Genomic DNA, 20,634 nt, shown 5'->3' with positions numbered 1-20,634 from the left:
TTTCATCCTGGCGTGGCCCAGTTCATCCTGGCCTGGTCCACTTCATCCCAGTATCTGTCACTGGGGCCCAGTAGCCTCTGTAGCCCCAGGCTGGGGTGTGATAAATGAAGGGGGGAGCTCCCTTTTATGGGCACCCAGCCAGCCAGTTAGCTAGCTATAAAATCCATTAGTAGCTGTTCTCTACTTGCTTTATCTGTAAAGGGTTAACAAGCTCACAGGTAAAAGAAAAGGAGTGGGCACCTGACCAAAAGAGCCAATGGGAGGGCAAGAACTTTTTAAAATTGGGAAAAAACTTCTTTGTCTGTGTGTTGTTTTTCTCCTAGAAAGAGGGGAACAGGGAGCAGTTATGCTGTGAGAAGCTGAAAGCCAGGTATGAAAAACCATCAGATCATACCTAAAGGTTGCTTATCGAAACCCCGCAAAATGCAAGTAAATCAGGGAATGTCTAGAAAGCCGTGATCAGGGTTATTCCTTTTATTTTTTATTGGCTTGTGGACTCCTCTGTGCTAAACCCCAAATGCTTTTTGCTTTACTTGTAACCTTTAAGCTGGACCTCAAGAAGGTTATTCTTGATGTTTACATTTTGTAAGTGGGTTTTTTAAATCTAGCAATAGCCTACGTTCCAAGTGTATTTTCTTTCTTTTTGTTTTTAATAAAATTTACCTTTTTTAAGAACAGGATTGGGGTTTTGGGGTCCTAAGAGGTTTGTGCAGGTGTTGTTTTAATTAGCTGGTGGCAACAGCTGATTTCCTTTGTTTTTCTTTCTCAGATCTTCCTGGGAGGGGGCGTGAAAGGGCTTGAGGGTGCCCTACACGAAGGAATTCCCAAATGTGCCTTCCTGGTTTCAAAGGGTTTCTTTTCATTTGGGTGGTGGCAGCAGCTACCCATCCAAGGTCAGAGAGAAGCTGTGACCTTGGGAGTTTAATACACGCCTGGAGTGGCCAGTGTTAATTTTTAGAATCTTTGCGGGCCCCCACCTTCTGCACTGGCAGTGCCAGAGTGGGGAAGCCTCCAACCCAGCAGCACCAGGTCTGGGGGCGGTGGTAGCAGCAGCAGGGGAAGTGCCGGGGGTCCACTGCAAATCTCTAAAGGTGTGTGCAGCACAGCATCTTAAGTGGCCCCTGGCAGGCACCATGTTACCAGCACCGATCTCTGTGCCCCCCAGATGGCTGCTCCCTGCCCAATTCTGCTGCTCTCTGGCATTGCACTCCCAGGCTGTCTGCCTGGCGCTGCCCTTCCACTTCCTCAGCAAGGGGCTCAGAGCCTGGCCTTGCTCTGATGGGCCCGGTTAGCTGCACTGGTTTTTCTTTGCACTTTCCCCTGGAGCACCCCTCTGGATTTGATCACCTCCTTTCCTCCCACAAAATACACCAACAGTCAGCTAGGGAAGAGCACACGTTGGTCCCTTCTTACACTGTGGCCTGGATCCCCAGACATCAAGAGCCAGACATACGTCATTACTGCTGTTTACCCCGACACTGGGGAGCTGGATTCAATTCTGGCTCATACACGGGACCTGATCACTAAATTCGTTGCAGAATCCCTGTTCAAGGTGCCAGAATGAATGGGGTGTGCTCTCAGGCCACAGGGCAGGGTGCCTGCTGCTCCCATACAGGGCAAGTATCGGGTTGGAGCAAAAGCCTCCCCAAACCTGCATGGCTAACTGTCAACACTGCGCTGCAGGGCCTTGCCCTGCTGCAGTCACTAATGGCTCAGTTCTCTAGTGCAGGTGCAGTCATAGAAACTCAGGGTTGGAAGGGACCTCAGGAGGTCATCTAGTCCAACCCCCTGCTCAAAGCAGGGCCAATCCCCAATTTTTGCCCCAGATCCCTAAATGGCCCTTTCAAGGATTGAACTCCCAACCCTGGGTTTAGCAGGCCAATGCTCAAACCACTAAGCTATCCCTCCCCCAAGTCTTTAAGCCTCGTATGCACTGGTGTATTCCTAACCATCTCCCGTGGCTTTGTTTTGCCAGTGGGAGTTGAGCCTGGGACCTCCTGAGCCAACGCCTACAGCTTTACGGCCTGAGCTGTTTGTTTCCAGGCAGTACCACCCCCACAAATCTCTATGCATGTCTAGCCACCAGAGGGGAACCAAGAACCATACCGTGTTCATGGGGAGGCACAGTTGCCCCACCCCGGGCAGCTACAATGGCTGGGGAAGCTGTGCAGGCAGGACACAAAGGCTGACAGCAGTTTATCAGCCCCTCAGCTCTCCCTGCTCAGAGCAAGTCTAAGGGTGATTGTTAAAGTTGGCTCTGCTAAGGGCCAGATTCTCAAAAGCTCAGCTCCTAGCCTGCCCTCCATCCTAGTGCCCCGCTGAAGGCCTGGCACGAGGGCAGCCCTGCTGCCCTGAACAACCCCGGGGGACTTCCTCCAAAGCAGCAGAGCACGGCGAGCCTGAAAGTCAAACGCTCCCGTGGCGGTGCTGGCCCGACGGTGGGGGGGAATTGAAATCTGTCATGAGAGTGCCCAGCTCCGCACTGACGCGGTGATCTCATCTCCTTTTCCGGGTGTGAGGGTACAGGGAGAGCCCACTGCTGCCACGTTCCCTTGGCAATACCAGAGATGCCCCTGCATCGGTTCAAACTTGCTGGTGCCTGAAATTCCCAGCCGGGAGGCCAGTCCCCAGATCTCCCCCTAGCAGCGTTCACTGGCAACACGCTGAGCTGGGTGTGATGCAGGTGTGATTTGGGCACTGTACTCCCAGCAGAAGCAGGTGGTTGCTGCGGGGAAGAGGGAAAGGAACCTGGTTCAGCAGCAAAATAAAAACCTGCTGGAGAGATGTAAAAATAAAAAAGTAGAAAAAAATCTTTTATTTGATTGCCGCAAGCGGCCCGGAGCTGAGGCTCAGATTCCAGCATCTGCTGAGTAGAAGTGAATGCCCTGCACAGAGTGGGCAGCACTGGCTTAGGCGCACCCAGCGCCTGCCAGGCACTACGGCAGGGTGAGATTAAGGCTTAGAGACGTGGCAGAGCCCAGGACTTAGACGTCTCCCTTGCTCAGGAAGATGTTCTCCTGCTTGCCCCCTGGGAGGGCAGGAGCAGGCCCCACTGACCTGGCCTGTGGCACAGCATCCACCCCCGCACCTGCCTCCCTCACATGCCCCGGGCTGCATGCAAGGACCTTGGAACACCAAGTGCAGCCCGCACCTCCGGGTGCCGCCGGGCTGAGCAGAGAAGCTGAACTCGTCCCTGGAATCGGACTGAGCAGGAATGTGGGGAGGTGGTGATGTGGGGCGTTCCTCCCTTACAAGGCCAGGGGAAGCAAGTGTCGAAAGTTAACCCCAAACTAGCAAATCAAATTCACTGTGAAACGCATGCCTGCGCTGCCCTCCTTGCCCCGCAGCTGTGGGGCTCCACGGCCTCTAGGGGCAGCCCCTCACCAATTTGCTTCCCGGTTGATTTTGGTTCCTATGCCGTGCCTGGTGTCTGAGCGCCTGGAACTTCTCCCGGGACAGGGATGGGCACAGCGAGGTTCATGGGCAACCCAGGCTGGGACCACGCTGGGACTCAGACATTGCCGGGTACGTGCTCTGTAGGACAGACTGCTGCAGGATTTGCTCCAGACTAAAATCTTTGTACCCTGTCCATGACAGTCCACTCTTCCCTGCAGCAGCTCCCATTAGGGTTAAATGCGATTTACTCAGGGAAGAAGTCCAAGGCCTGCACTGGGGAACTCCTCCTTGAACAACGCTTAGGAACGGCACTGGGTCCTTTAAGTCCTTCGAAGGCCAAGTTAACCTGGCAAGAATCCACCTGGCACATGTATCTACCCAGCTCTTTACAGCATCAAAGCACTTTGCAAAACATCAGGTCATTTAATCCTCACAACTGCCCTCTGAACCCCATGTCACAGATGGGGAAACTGAGGGACGGAGGAGGGACATGGGCTTGCCCAAGGCCCCAGAAGGGAGTCTGTGTCAGAGCTGGGATCAGAACTCAGACCTCCTGGCTCCCAGGCACATACATAGAGGACAGCTCCCTCTCGCTCCACAGCAGCTGGCCAGCGCTCCTGGACGGAAGCCCATTCTCGCTCGGAGCAGTGTCTGCAGGTGGGAGCTTCTTGTAGGCAGTGGAGTTGGACACAGAGCTCCTCTCTCCTGAAACCCTACAAATCTGGGGGATTTCAGCACCCCCCGAAAGTCCCGAGCTGACTGTCTGGGCTCCTATACTGCCGTATCCCCCGTCCCTCACTTCTGGTCCCATCAGGCTGGCAGAGAGATCCCAGAATCCATGTGCAGATGATCTCGTGGCAGGATCTGCCCACATGGCCGCAGGGGCTTAAACTCCATGTTGCTGGTGGCGGTAGGTGAGCTTCCTGAGTTCGTCCCAGAAGAGCAGGCTGAGGATGGTGTGAGGCCCCAGACGGAGGTAGGCAGGTCCGATCCCTTTGTACAGAGCCAGGATGCCCTCTTTTCTGGAGATCTGCACAAAGCAGTCGAGGAACCCTCGGTAGTGCTTCCCCTGGGGACAGGAGACACAGAGAGGTATCAGAAACCTGCCCCAGCACACACAGGACCCCGCTCAGGTTTAATATACATGGATCTGGTCTACGTGCTATTGTAACTCACTCATTGTAAGGCCAGCAAGGACCACGAGGACCATCTAGCCAGGCCTCCCGTCTGAGACAGGCCAGAGAACCTCAGCCAATAATTTCTGCAGCAAGCCCATAACTTCTGGCTGAGCTACAGCGTCTAATTTAAAAAGACACCCCAGTCCTGAGTTACAGACTCCGATTGCTGGAGACTCCACCACTCCCAAGGATTAATTCCTCCCTGTTAGTAACAAGCACGTTATTTCTAGTCTGACTGTCTAGCTTCAGCTTCCAGCCGCTGGATCTCATTGTCTTTTTCTGCTAGATTAAAAGAACCACCTACCACCAGAAATCCCTTCCCCACATATTCACGTAGACTGTGATCAAGTCACCTCTTCACCTTCTCTTATGAAACGAAATTGCCAGAGCTTCTCTAATCTTTCACTAGTTTCCCAGACTTCAGAGCATTCCTGTGGCATCTTTCTGACGCTTGGCAAATTGTCAACATCCCTTTCGATGTGTGGACACCAGAACTGGCCAGAGGCTCCAGGAATGGTTGAATGCTGTATACAGAGTTAACTCTGCCTCTCTACTCCTGCTTGATATTCTCCCGCTTTAACGTCCAAGCCAGGCCAGATTTTCAGAAGAGCCGTGCATGGTTAGTGCTGAGCACTACTGAAAACTCTGCCCCCTGCCCTCCCTGAGCTCAATAAACAGAATAATTCACAATGCTCTGAGCCCCTTATGTGAGGATCTCTACATGCTGCAGACAGTGGTTAGTTAGTTCTCACACTCGTCTGTTTGGGGGAAGCCAATGCTACTTAGCCCAATTTTACTGATGGAAAAATTGAGGCACAAGCAGTTCTGACTATTTTATAGTCCCCCCACCTTCCCACTCCCAAATTACAGCTTGTGACGTTTGCAGTGCATGGCCCCTAGGTCTCAACGGACCAGTGACAAACACATACCAGTCTGGTTCATCATTGTTAAAATAGGAACTAGAGTTATATAAATGTCTTTAGACTTTATGAAATGCTGGTACATAGTTGCCTGCATTCATCTCACAATATCTGAATCCCCCGTTAGAAAGTAATATTTAAAGTGTTTGCTGTCTAACTGTAAGTCATCAGGCAGGAGAGAAGCATTAACAAATGTGAAATACTCGTTTCCAACAGGTGTTGGCTCCTGCCCAACGAAAGAGGCCCATCAACGCCAGGCAAAGCATTGTGGAACATCAGAGGACAAAAGACTTTGTTGATTGCTCCCCTTCCCCTTCCCCCCCCCCCCCCATGAAGAGGATACTTGTAACTGAATTCCTTCCAACAGCTGAATTTGCAACTTGAAGCAGAAGCAGGGAAGGAATAAAAAGCCCTAACGAGGAGGAACTTGTGTCTTTTATGCCTGCTTGGACTCTAAGGGGCGAGGAATTCTAAGCACAAGCCCAGTGTTTGGTGTGGGTTAGCCCTGAAGGACACATAGAGCCTGCTTATTAGAGAAGCTTCTATTACCTTTTGAAACTTAAGACTAACTCACTTGTATGTGTCTGTTTACCTGCTTTAACCTTGTAACTCTCCTATTTCCTTTTCCTAGTAAGTAAATCCTCAGATCATTTATTATAGGACTGCCTACAAACATTGTGTTTGGTATGAGACCTAAGGTGCAATTGACCTGAAGTAAGTGACTGGTCCTTTGGGACTGGAAATAACCTGAATCTTGTAGTGATTTTGGTATAAGGGACCATCTATCACAAAGGCAGGCTTACTTGGGTGGCAAGATAGATCGGCGTACCCAAGGGGACTGTCTGTGACTCCATGGTAAGGCTGTTACAGTGTCTGAGCAGTTGATGCTTGATAATTGGTTAGTGAAATTTAAGTATAGGACTCACAACCAGTTTGCGGTTTGTGCCCTGATTCCTAACAGTCTGCTCTGAGGTTGGCACTCACACTCTTGAGCCACCAGGGCAGCTTGACACACCTTTTGCATCATTTTCACAAAAGGGTGGGTTTTGCATTGAAAGAGGTAAAGTATTGAAAATCCACAGTTTAACAACAGAGCCATTAATGAGCCAGACTGTGTTGCCAGTTACCCCAAAGTGAGATTGATCAGCCTGCGCCAGAGTAACCGAGGGCAGAATCTGGGTCTTTTCTTTTCAAATGAAAACCTGCAAGATGTTGCAGTTTTGTGGACAAGACGAGGCCTAATGCCACCAGGTCTCCTCCATCTCCATTGGGAACCATTCACCCTGTATCTGGACCTCGTGAGCGTTCTCATGTCTTTGTGAGCTCTCAGGCTGGACTATTGCAACAGACACCAACACACACTCCTCAGCTAGTGCAGAACATGGGTGCAGCCAGCTTCAGGGGGCTTTCCCACCTATTCTCCCCAGTCTGTACCGGCGTCTGGGTGGAAAACTGTCGACTCTGATCAGTGGAGCCCTTCTACGGGTTGGGTCTCCCAGCAGCCAGGCCCCACCTCAGCAAAGGTCAGCTGAGCAGAGATGCTCAAATGAGCAGCCTTGCACTGGAAGCCCTGGGAGTTGTCAGCTCTCCAAGAGGCCCCACCATTCTGGGATTCACTGCCCCATAGTCCAGCCGGGCTCAGGAGGGTGCATGGCTCAGCTGGTCACTCACTGTGAGGCTGGCACATAGCGGCTAGAAGGTGGGTGGTGTCGGTTTAGTCCGGGCCTGACCACCTGTGCCCGGCCTTGAGCAGCAGGGTGTGGATTTTGCTTCTAAATACTGTGAAGTTGAGCGCATTCAGCAGACTGGTGCACGTGAAGATGCTCCAGGTAGCATAGCCTAGTGGGCTGAGCACAGGGAGGTGAGCCAGGAACTTCTGGGATCCAAGCCCCACAATTCGGCAGCCTGCTCGTACAGCTCAGCTATCAGTAAATGGGGATCCTGGCCTCCCACCTGCGGCACAGACTTACCATGCCCCGCTCATCCACGGGCTGGTTATAGAGCCTGGTGCTGACCACGTCGAAGGGAGTCATCGCCACGGCCACCGCCACGCTGCTGATCATGCCTCCCGCCAAGGCCACCATCCAGCTGCCCTCCTTGAACCACTGCCAGACAGGGGACCAGTTACACTCAACCCCGCACCAGATCCTGCTGCTTGTGATGCAGCGGCCACGCGTTGCCATGAGCACGAGAACGCCACCGTTGCCAGAGCAACGGAGATGACAGGCGCATGCAGGGAGCAGGCAAGGTAAATTGGGGGGGGGGGAGAGAGAGAGAGAGATGAGGCTGTATAGGGATCCAATACTCCTCGAGGTGACCCACCATGCCCACTGAGGGTGGGGAAAGCCCCGGGCCCAAACCCAAATCCAGACACCCCTGAGCTCCTGGGCAGGGCCAGAAACATGAGGCTGGCTCCAAATTTCACAAATGCTCCCTTCTGCGTCATGGGTCGAACCAAACCCTTGAATCTGACGCCCCACCCACCCCTGAACCTTGGAAGTCTTCAAAAGCTGAGCCAGATCCGCTCCAAACGTGGCTGGTTCCCTCCATCTCTAATGGGCCGAACTGGGGCCCTGGATCCGAATCCTGAACCACCAGGATGACGAAATGCTGATTCCTGTGGACCCGAGAACCCGTCTCTCGAGACACAGAGGTGCAATTAATTCCCAGCCCCTAGGGGGCAACAGATGGGCCTGTCGGAGCAGCAACTGGCCCCGACAGCATGAGGGGAGGTGGCCCTGCCCTCTGCGTGTCCTCTTCAGGCAGCTGTTTATTTTCCCGTGGGCTGGGAGCAGCCGGGGTGCCCCCGCCAGCTCACCCGCCCCGCTGTTATTTTTAGCTTTGATGATCCAGGCGAAAAGCCAGGATAAAGTGTGTTTTAAGCAGTGCGTCAGTTCCGCTCGCCTTCCTGCATGTTCGCCTGCACCAGAGCCCTGTTGATCTCGTGGTGGGAAAGCACCGAGTCAGCGCTGGGGGCCAGGGAGGGATCCACTCGAGGGCAACAGTGCTGTGTTTTTCTGAGTTACGTTAGGACCAGAGCCAGCCTGTCAATCTGAGTGGCCAGTGGGGGGGAGGGCAGGCTATGAGACCACCTCACCCCCCCCCCCCCCCACTTCTGGGGAGTTGGAGCAGAGGTGGGGGGTTAAATCTGGCAGCCCAGCAGCTGCTTGCTTTGCTGATCATGAAGGCCTGAGTCAGACCTGATTAGGGGAATAGGCACCACTGTCTCTAAGGGAACAAAGACCCATGTGAAATTGACACCAGTCCCCGCTCCCTCCAGTCCACCCTGGAGGGTGTACGGCAGGGGAGCTGGCGTCATGGGCTATTTTGGTAGATCATGTGAATGAATCTGTGGCAAGGAAGACAGCTGCGGCGTTCCTACAACAGAGGGAGGCGCAACAGAGATTTCCCCTGCCGGTGGCTGCCCTTCCTTCCCTGATCCCCACGTCTACAGAGCCTGGATGAATGAATAAGAAGCTGCCTGGCTCAGCAGTTGGCACGCTGCACTGCCCCATTGGAGCCCTGGGTTTGCTTCCCAGGAGTGGGGTCACTCCACAGGGGCAGCTGCATCCACACACAAAGGACGCATTCCTCCTTGGGGATCTAAAGCAGGGGGAAATGAAGGCAAGGAGCCCTGTGTGGGGAGCCGCGGCATGAGCATCATCTCTGAAGAGATGCTGCAAGTGACTGGACCAGGGGCCTTGGGACACAGATGGCCCCAGAAACCAGGCCAGGGCTTTGTGGCTGCTTGTCTAAAATGACAGGCCTTAGAGGCCCACAATACCACAGATGGCGCCTGGGATCTTTTGTGCCCGAGAAGTGGGTGTTGTGCTAAGTGTCCCGTCTGCTGGGGTGCAAATTTAAAGGCTGGGGCAGGGATGGCTCCGGAGACTGGCCCACGAGAAGGGGATAGACCAAACCTAACCCCTGGATACCTCCCGTCCCACACTCCAGAGCAGGGCTGTCAGGCGTCTGGTTTTCGATCAGACGACCGGTCGAAAAGGGACCCTGGCAGCTCCCATCAGCACTGCCGACAGGGCTGCTAAAAGTCTGGTTTGCCACAGCGAGGCTAAGGCAGACTACATGCCTGGCTCCACGTGGCTCCTGGGAAGTGGCAGCATGTCCCTCCAGCTCCTGGGTGGAGAGGCAGCCAGGGGGCTCTGTACGCAGTTCCAGCCCGCAGGCGCTGCCCCAAGTGCCAGCTCCTTAGCTCCCATTAGCCAGGAACCGCGTGGCCAGTGGGAGCTGCAGGGGTGATGCCTGCGAGCAGGGGCAGAACAGAGCCCCCTGGCCGCCCCTCTGCCTAGGTGCCGGAGCAACATGCTGCCGAAGGAGCTGCGCAGACTTCCTCCATCCCCGGAAAATGCCAGGGCCACCTGAGGTCAGTGCCGCCTTAAGCCCACATCCCAAACCCCCTTCTGCACCCCAACCCCCTGCCCCAGCCCTGAGACCCCTCCCACACTCTGAACCCCTCAGCCCCAGCCTGGAGCCCGCATGCCCAGCCTTCCCTCCCTCCCTCACCCTGAACCCCTCATTTCTAGCCCTACCCCAGAGCCTGCACCCACAGGTGGAGCCCTCACTCCCTCCCGCACCCCAACTCCCTGCCCCAGCCCAGTGAAAATGAGCAAGTGAGCGAGGGTGGGGGAGAGCAAGCAACAGAGGGAGGGGGGATAGAGTGAGCAGGGGCGGGGCCTGCAGAAGTGGTGGGGTGGAGAAGGGGCCTCGGAGAAGGGTGGGGCGGGGCCTCGGAGAAGGGCATGGTGTGGCAAGGGTGTTCGGTTTTCTGCAATTAGAAAGTTGGCAACACTACTCCAGAGCCAGGCCCCATGGCCCTGCCCATCTCTCACCCCTTAGGGGCCAAGCAGCCCCTCCCACCACTGCTCACCTTGAGCTTCTCGACCCACTCTTTGGCTGACGCAAAGGTGGCCAACTGCACTGCAGAGCCCACCATGACGCGGGGCACAGCGCCGTTCACACCCCGCCACAGGCCCACAAGCCCCTGCTTCCTGTAGATGGTCTCAAAGGCGCTGGAGACACCCTAGGCAGAGAATCAGACAGATGATGAGATATTAAAGTGGCAGAAAACAGGAGGATTTAGGGATCTCTGGGAGGAAGGGGGGAATCTCTGGGTCAATCCAGTACTGCAGTGGGCAGGGCGTGCTGCACCCAGTCAGTGGCTCTGATGTGGCTCAGGGCCACCTGAGCGAGCCTGTGCCAAGGATGCAGCCTGGCAGAGGGTCTGCCTGTAAGTTAGTATCTGAGAGAAGCGGGGCTGCACTAGACCCAATAGCTGGCAGGATTCCACTTACATAATCCCCTTACAGGCAACTTTGCGGCTACACCCAGCAGCCTGGGACAGACTGCTGTCTGTATGGTGTGTCCTGGCCAAACTGTACCTCCAGCCCATGAGGAGGCCTTTGCTTCCTCTGCCCCTAGGAGTGGAGCCAATAAAAGTGCCGAGGACTTTGGAACCTGCTTCGTGCAGCTGCCACACAGAGAAACACAAACAGCCTGGTGGGGCCAACGTCACCAGAGTCCCCAGCAGCAAATGGCCCATGACAACAATCCGTCCCCCCCCCCCACCTCGCCTGCCCAGGCCCGTTCCTCCCATTCAGCAACTTTCTTCTTGAAAAACACTCTGTGTCATCATCTTCAGGAGCATTCATGGGAGTGTGTACAGAGCAAGGCAGCTGCGGGAGCCTCAACAAAGGGGGCCCCCGGAGGGAACAGGACCAGTGCGTTCCAGGGGAACAGGCATGAAAACCCAGTGGTTCCCTGTGCCATTCAAGTGCAAGGGTCCTGCACTCCACAGGCCGGACAGAACATCCAGCACACACAGACAGCACGTGTTGCTACATGTCGCACATGCGCCACGTGTGTCATGGACACATGCACACACATCCACCATTCATGTCACATCCATCGTACACACTTGTGTGTGCCTGAGTGTGGTGTGTGGCAGATGGTTACATCTACCGCACACGCCGTTCTCATGGGCACCCAGGCATTTCCACTAGATTTGCACACATGGACCCAGCATGCACTGCATGTCACGCTTACACATCCATGCAGGCCCACTCGGATTTACTACACAAAATCCACATGCAAGCACACACACTCATCATTCATGAGCATACACACACGACCCCCATAGTGCTATACATTCAGACCCCCTCTGCACATCATCCTACTGTGGAGAACATAGGAGTTCTCTCTATTAATTTTTATTACTAATATAACTGTACATAATCTCTGTGGGTTTGGATGCTGAGGTGTTGCTGGCTAAAAGAACCCATGGACAACGGCTGAAGACAGAATCAATCCCCTGGTGCTCAGTGGGAGAACACCAAGAAGCCACTGTGCAAAGAGCAGACTGTTTGGAGAAACGCAGAAACTAGTCTGGCCAGGTTCAGATGCTCAGCACAAAACCACAGGAGATCACCAGGTGGGACGGGAGCGTGGAAGGGATCAAAAGAGAACCTGTGATTTCAGGGGGCAGAGATACTGATGGGGTGACAGACTATCCAAGATGCAGCCATTACAAGATGCAACTTGTCTCCCCCAGCTAGGTGCCTTACCTGGAACCTACTGGCAAGGAGGGGCTCAGGTTAGGTGAGACAGAATGCGTTTAGGCTTTTATTGTTTTAACCCCATTTCTCTCTGCTTGTTAAATTTCTGTGAACCAGTAAACCAAACTTGGGTTTGATCAAGCTGCCCAGAGGCACCACAAGTTCACACTGGTCACAAGCTCTGGAGAGAATTCTATACCCAGAGCCAGAGGGGTCAGAGGCGGTAATATGATGTGTAAAGAGGGGGTGTTGTAGCCAAGTGACCCCTGAGGTTCCATTTAAAAGAGGGGCCCAAAGAGAGACAGAGATCCAGCTGCAGCTCACCCTGGAACCCCAACACCGACATACACACAACGCACACTCTACACCCAGCACAGCCACGCAGTCCCCGCAGCATCCTGTGCACACAACACTCCTCATCCCACCACCAGCGTTAACAACTGCTCCAGGTCACACGCACAAACCAGGGAAGACTGGGCAGATCCCAGAACCCTCTGCTCACCTGGTGGTTGTGCTGATACCCCACAGCCATGGATGCCACAGTCTGGGCTTGCAGATGCGTTTTGACCTGTCACAATTAAAGGGAATTGGCCAGGTTAGAAAGGAGCAAGCTGCCAGGCTACACCCAGCCCCCCATAGCAAGTTAGACACCCATGTGGTGGGGCTGGCTCAGGCCCTCGTGGATAGCAGGAGTCACCCCACTGAACCACTCCCGCTCCTCTTAGTCTCTTCTAGTGCAAGGGAGTGAAGATCCAGGCACCAACTTGCAACCTGTCCTAGTGATGTGGGAAACAACAGGGCACCCACCGCCCATGGGACCCACCCTGCTCTCCAGACTCACCCACAAAGAGCCCAAGTCCAGGAGGTCCTTTCCCAAACCCTCCCACCAGGTGCTGCTGCTAATGATCCAAGTGCCACCACTGCTGTGACCCACATTGAGAGCCAGCATCCTCCCCGCCTTTGGCTGCCCCCTCACAAGGGCATAACTTGACTGACAGGAAGTTTCTTCTCTAATTTACCCCCCATGGGTCCACTACGGGGTTTATTGCATTGTCCTCTGAAGCAGCTGGTGCTGGGACATGACCCTAGAGTAGCTGGACCCCTGGTCTGATCCATGTCTCAATTCCTCTGCTCCGACGCTGAGCAGGGTCAGACCTTCACATGGGAGACCTCTGAGGAGGAGCAGGGGAGCTGCTGGAAGTGGTGTTGGGCTTCCCGTAGGCGGCGCTGTTCCCTCAGAGTCTTTAAGCCCCAGCATGGTGCTTGTGGAGTACTGAGCACCCAGCAGCATCAATGGGAGGTGCTGGGGGATCAGCACTTTTAAAAATCAGGTCACTTAAGTTGGCACCTAAACATGGATTTAGGAGCCTAACTTTAGGCATATACCTGTTAGCTTAGAGGCATGAGCCCCAGTGTTGTGGCCAAATTCTGCTTTGGTTAAGTACATTTTGCCTCCCTGAATACCCCTGTGCTTTCCATGGAAAACAATATTCTCACTCACTTCCTCTCCTCAGCAGCTGTATCGTGTTGCTGAGCGCTGCTGAACAGCTACCACATCCCACCCCAGAGATGGCTGCATTTACAGTAGTGGGTGAAGCGATTCCTGTACATGCCCCTAGGATCCTTCAGGATGAAAAGCACTGGAAAAATCCTTATGCCCATTCAGCTGCCCCCTTTCTTGACACACTAGAAGTCAATCAAGAGCTTGTGATCTAGTTGACTGGTGACCAACTGGCACCTCCAATGGCTCATGTGGATTTATTACCAAGGAAGGAATTTACTTCCCCAGACTCACCGGAGAGCACAAATTCCCTCTCCTAAGCCAACGAGTGGGGCTCTGTCCATCCCCTGTTTTGTTTCTTTTGGCAGAAGCAGATGGCATTTGATTTCCTCACAATGACTATGAGCTCAGCAGACTTGATTCCGAAATCAGAGCTGAGGGGGAAAAGTATAACTCCGCCATCCGCATTCACCCTTCATCCACCTGGCTGGGTTTGTGTCTAATGAGACTGATTTGCGGCTGCAGAGCATCCTATAGAGCAGAGGTGGCCAAACTACGGCCCGCGGGACTGTCCTGCCCAGCTCCTGAGCTCCTGGCTGGGGAGGCTCACCCCTGGCCCCTCCACCGCTGTCCCCCTTCCCACGCAGCCTGAGCATGCCACGCCGCCAGCGCTCTGGCCCACCGCTCTTGCCGGGCAGCGTGGCGGCATGGCTGGCTCTGGCATGGTAAGGGGGTAGGGAGCGGGGGGTCCCGGGGCGGCAGTCAGGGGACAGGGAGCAGTTGGATGAGTTGGGGGTTCTGGGCGGGGCCAGTCAGGGAGCAGTGGGGGTGTGTGTGGATGGGGCGGGGGCAGATAGGGGGCAGGGGCCAGGCTGTTTGGGGAGGCACAGCCTTCCCTACCTGGCCCTCCATATAGTTTTGCAACCCCAATGTGGCCCTCGGGCCAAAAAGTTTGCCCACTCCTGCTACAGAGCTGGGGGAAAGGGTCCCATGGGAGCTCAGGCATCTGGGGAAAATGAACAATTTGCCTCTTTGTAAGTCTGCCTGTCCCCCCAGCAGAGAGGAGCTGGGGGTGGGTTGCATGAATCTCTGCCTGGCTCCCTTTCAGACTTTGAGCCCTGTTGTTTTCTTCTCTTGCAGCTGCCAACCTCCTCTCCAGAGCCCAACTAACATCCACGCAGAGGGCTTGATAAAGGTCATCACCACCTCAGCTCAGGCTTCACCGGGGGAGGGATAGCTCAGTGGTTTGAGCATTGGCCCGCTAAACCCAGGGTTGTGAGCTCAATCCTTGAGGGGGCCATTTAGGGATTCCGGGGCAAAAATTGGGGATTGGTCCTGCTTTTGAGCAGGGGGTTTGACTAGATGACCTCCTGAGGTCCCTTCCAACCCTGATCGTCTAGGATTCTATGACTGTGGCAGCCCCACAGAACCCAGGCTGGTCCAGTCCTGAGCAGCCCACTCCAAGCCCCTCAGTCCTGACCACAGCCCCTCTGCTTTTGTCTTGGGTTCTCCCCTACAGTTCTACTAATGCCCCTCAATCCTGACCCACAGTCTCCTTAGTCTGCCCCCACTCCTAGAGGGGCCCCTCAGCCGTGACCTGCAGTGATTCAGCCGAGCTCACTCCCAGGTCTGCCCGGCAGAGAACATACCAGATCTGGTGGTACCCTTGCGAGGTGCACGGATAGGGACTTGCCAAGACCAAACCCTCTCTCTCTCTCTCTCTCACGACCTTATTAAGATTGAAGCCAGGAGTCCGGGGCGCTGAAAGTCTCCTCTAGAACTCATTGCCCCTTGGAACCCACCCCACCCAGACTGCTCTGTAAATACTCCAGCCCCTCCAGCAGCACAAAGATGGGCAGGTGGGGGCAATGGCTGTGGGCCAGAAGAGTCAGCCAGCTGCTCTCCCAGCTCAAGTTCCCTGCAGGGCCCCTGTGAGCCATCACTCTGGCACTGCTGTGGGGGGCGATTTGGGAATTCTTCATACAGACAGAGCTGCGAAGGGGGCCATAAACCAGGTGCTTCACAGGGACTCCAGATGCAAACCCAGGCCAGTCTGGGAACAGGATCCTTAATGACCCAGAAATGTCGCTGGAGGCAACCGAGTGACACTGCCACACGATGCAGCATAAACACGATGCACATTCATGACAACTTTTACAGGTGGCAGGAGCCCTCCTCTCCTCCTACCCTCTTCTGTTTGACCCACTTCTCTCATTAGAGTCCCTGGTGCTATCCGGATGGGAGCTGTCACTTCTACCAAAGGGAAATCATAAGCCTCGGGGGGGGGGGGGTTTGAACCCCATGCTCCTCTCGGGAACCATATGAGCTTTTCCACCTTAAGCAGCAGAGACAAGGATACAGTTAAAACCTTCTTGCAGGAGAACGGGGCCAGCTAGCTCCTGTGATATTCTAGCCCTCCCTTGTATCTATGGGGCAGGGTGGTGCTGAGAACATCGCGCTGAGGTACTGGGTCTGGCTCAAATGTTAACCTCCCCTCCTGCTTTTGTTTCTGCTCCATTCTGCGGTCTCAGAGGGGTTCGTTTGGTTTCCAGACCTGTTGGATAGATTCCTGCCCCTCACCAATGTTGACAGCCGGCTCGGTGTGACCGGGAGGTTATCATCAGCTCACATACTGTTACTGCTGCACCTACAGGGCCCTGGACGCTTTGGCATGGCGGGTTCACGCGAGCATTTGCATCAGTTTCACCCCTGTGGGTTGCACCTGGGGTTCAAACAAGCCCTGAATCTCCATGCAAAACGCAACTGGGGCTGATACGTTCCAGACCCAGAGTCTCTATTATGGGGGTGATTCTCCACCCAGAGCCACGGGAGGGGACAGAGCTACCAGCTTGCAGGCTGTATGGCCACCCGTGACAGGGCTCCCCGAAGAGATGTGGCCCAATATCTCGTTTGCTCCCCCAGGAGGGGTCTCCTGGGATAACAGATTGCTACTAGCCTGGTACTGTGTGACCACAGCGTGCCAGCCGCCCCACAAGAGCCACCTCTCGCAGCGCTGCCCCCACCTCAGCCCTTCTGGAGACTCACACCGCTTTGAGGGGACGATCCATGGAGCCGCCACTGCAGAGACCCGAAGTCTTGTCCCCTCCTTGCCCTCACCAGACACCTGCTTTCCCCCTAACTCGGGCTGACCGCACAGGGAATTCCTCCAGCAAACACAGCAGCAGGGGAGGTTTCCATTGCATCTGCCCAGAGGGCCAGGTCTCCCAACACGCCAGCAGGCGGATCACTTCCCCCAGCACGGAAATGCAGCCCCCTCTGGAGCCGGCCGCGGCAGCTGTCCAGTTTTCACAGCCCAGCCGCGGTTCGGGAGGGAAAGCGGAGAAGAACCCTGCCTCCGAGTGACCGTGCAGGGGGATGGTTCAGGAGGCAGAGGGTGTCCGCAGGGGCTGAGGAGGGAAGGCACCAGCCGACGGGGGCACGGAGGGGGCCCAGGCAGCGGCGCGGCGGGTACTCACCAGATACGCCGGGCTGCCCACAAACGCCCCCAGCGCCCCAGCGACGGCCCCGGCCGCCACGGTGCCGCCGGGCCGCTGCGTGAGCCCGCGGTCCTCGGCGTGGGAGTAGCAGTAGAAGCGGACCCCGTTCATCAGCCCCTGGTAGAGCAGCCCGGCCGCCAGCCCCTTCTGCAGCCCCCGCAGCCCGTCGGCGCGGCTCACCGCCCCCAGCGCCTGCAGCACCCCGCGGTAGTGCCGGCGGTAGGTGCCCCGCGGGCGCAGCTCGCCCTGCAGCTGCAGCCGCGTCTTGACCACCTCCAGCGGGTTGGTGAGGACGCAGGCCAGGCAGCAGGCCGTGGCGCCCAGCACCAGGTCCACGTGCGGCGAGACCGAGACCGAGCCCGGGCCCGGGCCCGGCGGGCGGGCGCGCTCCATCGCCGCGCCCCGAGGACGGAGACCCGGGGCCCCGCTACGAGCACGGCCCCGGCAGCGCGGCCCCCGAGGGGCGGCCCCGGGCGCGCATCGGCAGGACGCGGGGGCGCAGAGCGAGCGGCTCGCTCCTGGTACTGCCCGCTCCCTCTCCGCACCTCGGAGCCCCGCAGGCTGCGGCCGGGCCCCGCCCCCGGCCAATCAGCGCCGCCCTGCCCCGCACACCCCCCGCGGCCGGCCCGGGGCCCCCAGCGCCCCCGCACCTGCCGCCTGCGAAGCCCGGATCCCCAGGGTGGGAGCGCGCAGCCCCCTGGAGGGAGCCGCCAGGGAGGGGGACAGAGCCTTGGGGGGGTCCAGGCTGACACACAAACGTGCGGGGCGCAGTCAGGGTGTGAGCGGCAAGGGGTTACCCCGTGGGCAGGGGCACAGCTGGGGGGGGGTACAGGGTGACCCATTGAACGGGGATGGGTGGGGCACAGACAGGGTGTGGGGGAAATGGGGTGACCCACTGAATGGGGATAGTTGCGGTAGGGGTCTCCTGAGGTGACCTGGTGTACGTGGCAGTCAAGGTACAGGGTGATGCAGTGAACGGGGATAGTTGGGGTAGGGCATCCCCTGAGGTGACCTGGCGTACCCGGTGCAAAGTACAGGGTGACCCATTGAACAGGGCACAGTCGGCGTGTGGGGTCCTCTGAGGTGACCTGGTGTGTGGGAGATACTCAGAGTTCAGGCTCCCCTGGGGTGACAAAGTGTATTGGGGCGTGATGGGGGTGCAGGTTGCCTGGGGGTGACCCTGCTATGATGGGCACTGCTGAGGTGGGGTACTCAGGTGAATGCAGGCCCGCCCAGCACTGGTGACATACGGTGATTCAGGAAGCAGGCTGCCTTAGAAAGCACTGGCCTGATTCTTGGCATCCCTGGTGTAAACTGACCCTGAGTAAGAGGATCTGAGCTGCTCACAGAAAGCTGCTGCCTGGCCAGGTATTTTTGACCCTCACTGTTCACGCTAGCTGCGCGTGCTGCCTTCGTGCTATGACTGGCCCGAGGAATTGCCTGGCCACCTCCTAGGTACTCAGATGGGCCGCAGCGGGATTGTTGCTCCCGGGAGCCATTCCCTCACCAGAGCCTACTTCCTGCTAACGCTTCCCCAGGCCATTGGAGAGAGGATGAGCTGTTGGCCCAGGAGAACGTTTCAGATGAAATACAAAAGGAGATGGACTGTTACTCAGGCAGAGACCCATGGCGAGGCTGATCCAGCCAGTAGGGACTGCAAAGGAGAAGGATCTCTCACCGAGCCTTGCCGTACTACGTAGAGAATCAAAGGGCGGGGGGAGGAGAGTAGCGACGGCAGGGATTCAATTCAGCTGGAGCTGTCCTGAGCTGAGATCTGGTAAATATTTTCAAACCCCTTGGTGGGGTAGTGAGCTGGTTTCAAAGGGTCCATGAGGCCCCACAGCTGAAGCCTGGCATGCCCCGCAAGGCAGAAACCCCGAGCTGGTGCCCTGAGTGACAAGAGCGAGGAATGTTGTTCTAGGCATACTGAGCTGCAGTGGGGAAGCCTCTGGCTTGGGGAGCGAATGAGCTGTTTGTGGCTTCAAGAATAAACCTGCAGAATAAGGTGATGTAACATGGCACACAGCTGGCTGGTGGCTTTATACCTCACCTTGAGAGGAAAATGAGCTGTTTGACTGTCCTGCAGTTAACTAATTAAGGATTATGTAAGATACCAGGTGACATGTAGCAGCTCATGAAAGCAAAGAACTAATAGCCCTAACTACAGTCAGGTCAACTCAGTGCAAGTTTCCCCACGCACAGCTCAGCTGCTGCCCCTCAGTCCTGACCTGCAACCCCCCTTGCATTAGTCTGGTGTCCCACCAACACGATGCCAATACAGTACCTCTTAAACTTGACTCACAGCCCAGTTACCCCCATCCTGTGTCACCACCCCAGTTCTGGTACTGCATCTCAGCCCTGATCTGCAGTCCTCCAGCTGTCCCAGCCTGTGTGTTGCTTTAGAATCCAGGTGGTTCTTAAGCTATTTACCAGTGTGGGCAGCATCCACACAATCTATATACTAACTGTATGGCCCTGAGATGTCACAAGGGCTGCAGCTGTGTGTTGACTGAGCTGCAGGTTGAGAACCACTGGTTTAGACAAAGATGCCCTGGACCTGAGGTTAAGACCATCCACCTCATTGCACTTGTGACAACATTTGGTCACAGAAAGCTACAGGAAACTGTGCAGATACTTGAAGGGCCAGGCTAATTTCAAGATTTTCTCTTCCATGCTGGGCCCTGAAACAGATAGACCAAAGGGGATCCAATGCAGGCTTAGGAGGATGTTCTCATGGCCCGTGACCCATAGTTTCCTCTGTGAGGCTTGTCAGTTTCTCCCTAGGTTAACGGTGGGGTTGGGTGCAAAGTGCCTTGAATCTGGAGAGCCCCCAGGGCTATGTCCTGGTGGTGGTAGTGGTTGTTCGGCACTTTCTCACCCTAGCTCCGCCCCGTGTAATGTAACCCAACCAGAACTCAGTCTCGGGCTGGACTTTCTATTTGGAGCTTTGTTTATTGTGAGCCCTGTTTATAGCTCGCTGCTGGTCTGCCCTTTAGCACAACCTCTGCATGGAGCGACACAGGGTGAAAACTCTGTGGGGCAGGTCTCCATCAGGCTAATGGCTTTTCCCATGTGTGGCACCCAGCTGGAGAAACATTTGCTAGCACCTAGGTCCCTGGCTGAGCTCCCACCCCCCAGCACGTACACAACAGCTGCTGGTTGCAGTTGCCAGACACAAGTTGCTGTCATTGCAAACAAGCCTTCCCAACCTCAGCCAGGCGAACAAAGCAAAAACAACAAGAGCTGCACCAGTGCAGGGGGCTGGACTTGATGCCCGCTCGAGGTCCTCTGCAGGTCTATGGTCTGTCCCATGGGATAGACCTTCCCCAGCTGTTAGCAAATAGGCTCTGCCCCCCATAGCTGAGCAATGCACTAGCGCTACTGTAATAGCTTTATAATGTCAGGGGTGGGGGGGAACGTGCACTGGGTAAGTAAACAGCACGTGACTCATGGCCCTAGGCGGGAGTCAGAAATGGATTGCAGTTTGTCGTGCGCTTCTTTGGCAAGGCCTGCTTACCCCCTTTACCCTCAAGCAGCCTCGAGCTTGCTCTGCCGAAGGAATTTATATAGCCC

The 20,634-nt window shown here is 55.9% G+C and overlaps 1 protein-coding gene across 1 annotated transcript; it reads right to left on the bottom strand.

Moving 5' to 3' along the window:
- Positions 1-488: 488 nt before the first annotated feature.
- Positions 489-17,454, bottom strand: SLC25A34 (solute carrier family 25 member 34). Its single transcript, XM_074975473.1, has 5 exons — positions 17,041-17,454; positions 12,566-12,631; positions 10,380-10,532; positions 7,465-7,599; positions 489-4,465 (listed from the first exon to the last, which is right to left on the bottom strand). The coding sequence occupies exons 1-5, from the start codon at positions 17,452-17,454 to the stop codon at positions 4,283-4,285; spliced, it is 951 nt and encodes a 316-aa protein (XP_074831574.1). The 3' UTR covers positions 489-4,282.
- Between the last annotated feature and the right edge of the window lie 3,180 nt (positions 17,455-20,634).

This window comes from Natator depressus, chromosome 18, assembly GCF_965152275.1.
Source record: "Natator depressus isolate rNatDep1 chromosome 18, rNatDep2.hap1, whole genome shotgun sequence".
Lineage (NCBI taxonomy): Eukaryota > Metazoa > Chordata > Testudines > Cheloniidae > Natator > Natator depressus.
This window is presented reverse-complemented; position numbering and strand designations above follow the sequence as displayed.

Coding starts and splice junctions, on each gene's coding strand:
- SLC25A34 (XM_074975473.1), bottom strand. CDS start 17,454: ATGGAGCGCGCCCGCCCGCCGGGCCCGGGCCCGGGCTCGGTCTCGGTC. Junction 10,533..12,565: donor GGTATCAGCACAACCACCAG/GTGAGCAGAGGG, acceptor TTCTCTGCCTAG/GGTGTCTCCAGCGCCTTTGA. Junction 7,600..10,379: donor AGTGGGTCGAGAAGCTCAAG/GTGAGCAGTGGT, acceptor CCTGTCTGGCAG/TGGTTCAAGGAGGGCAGCTG.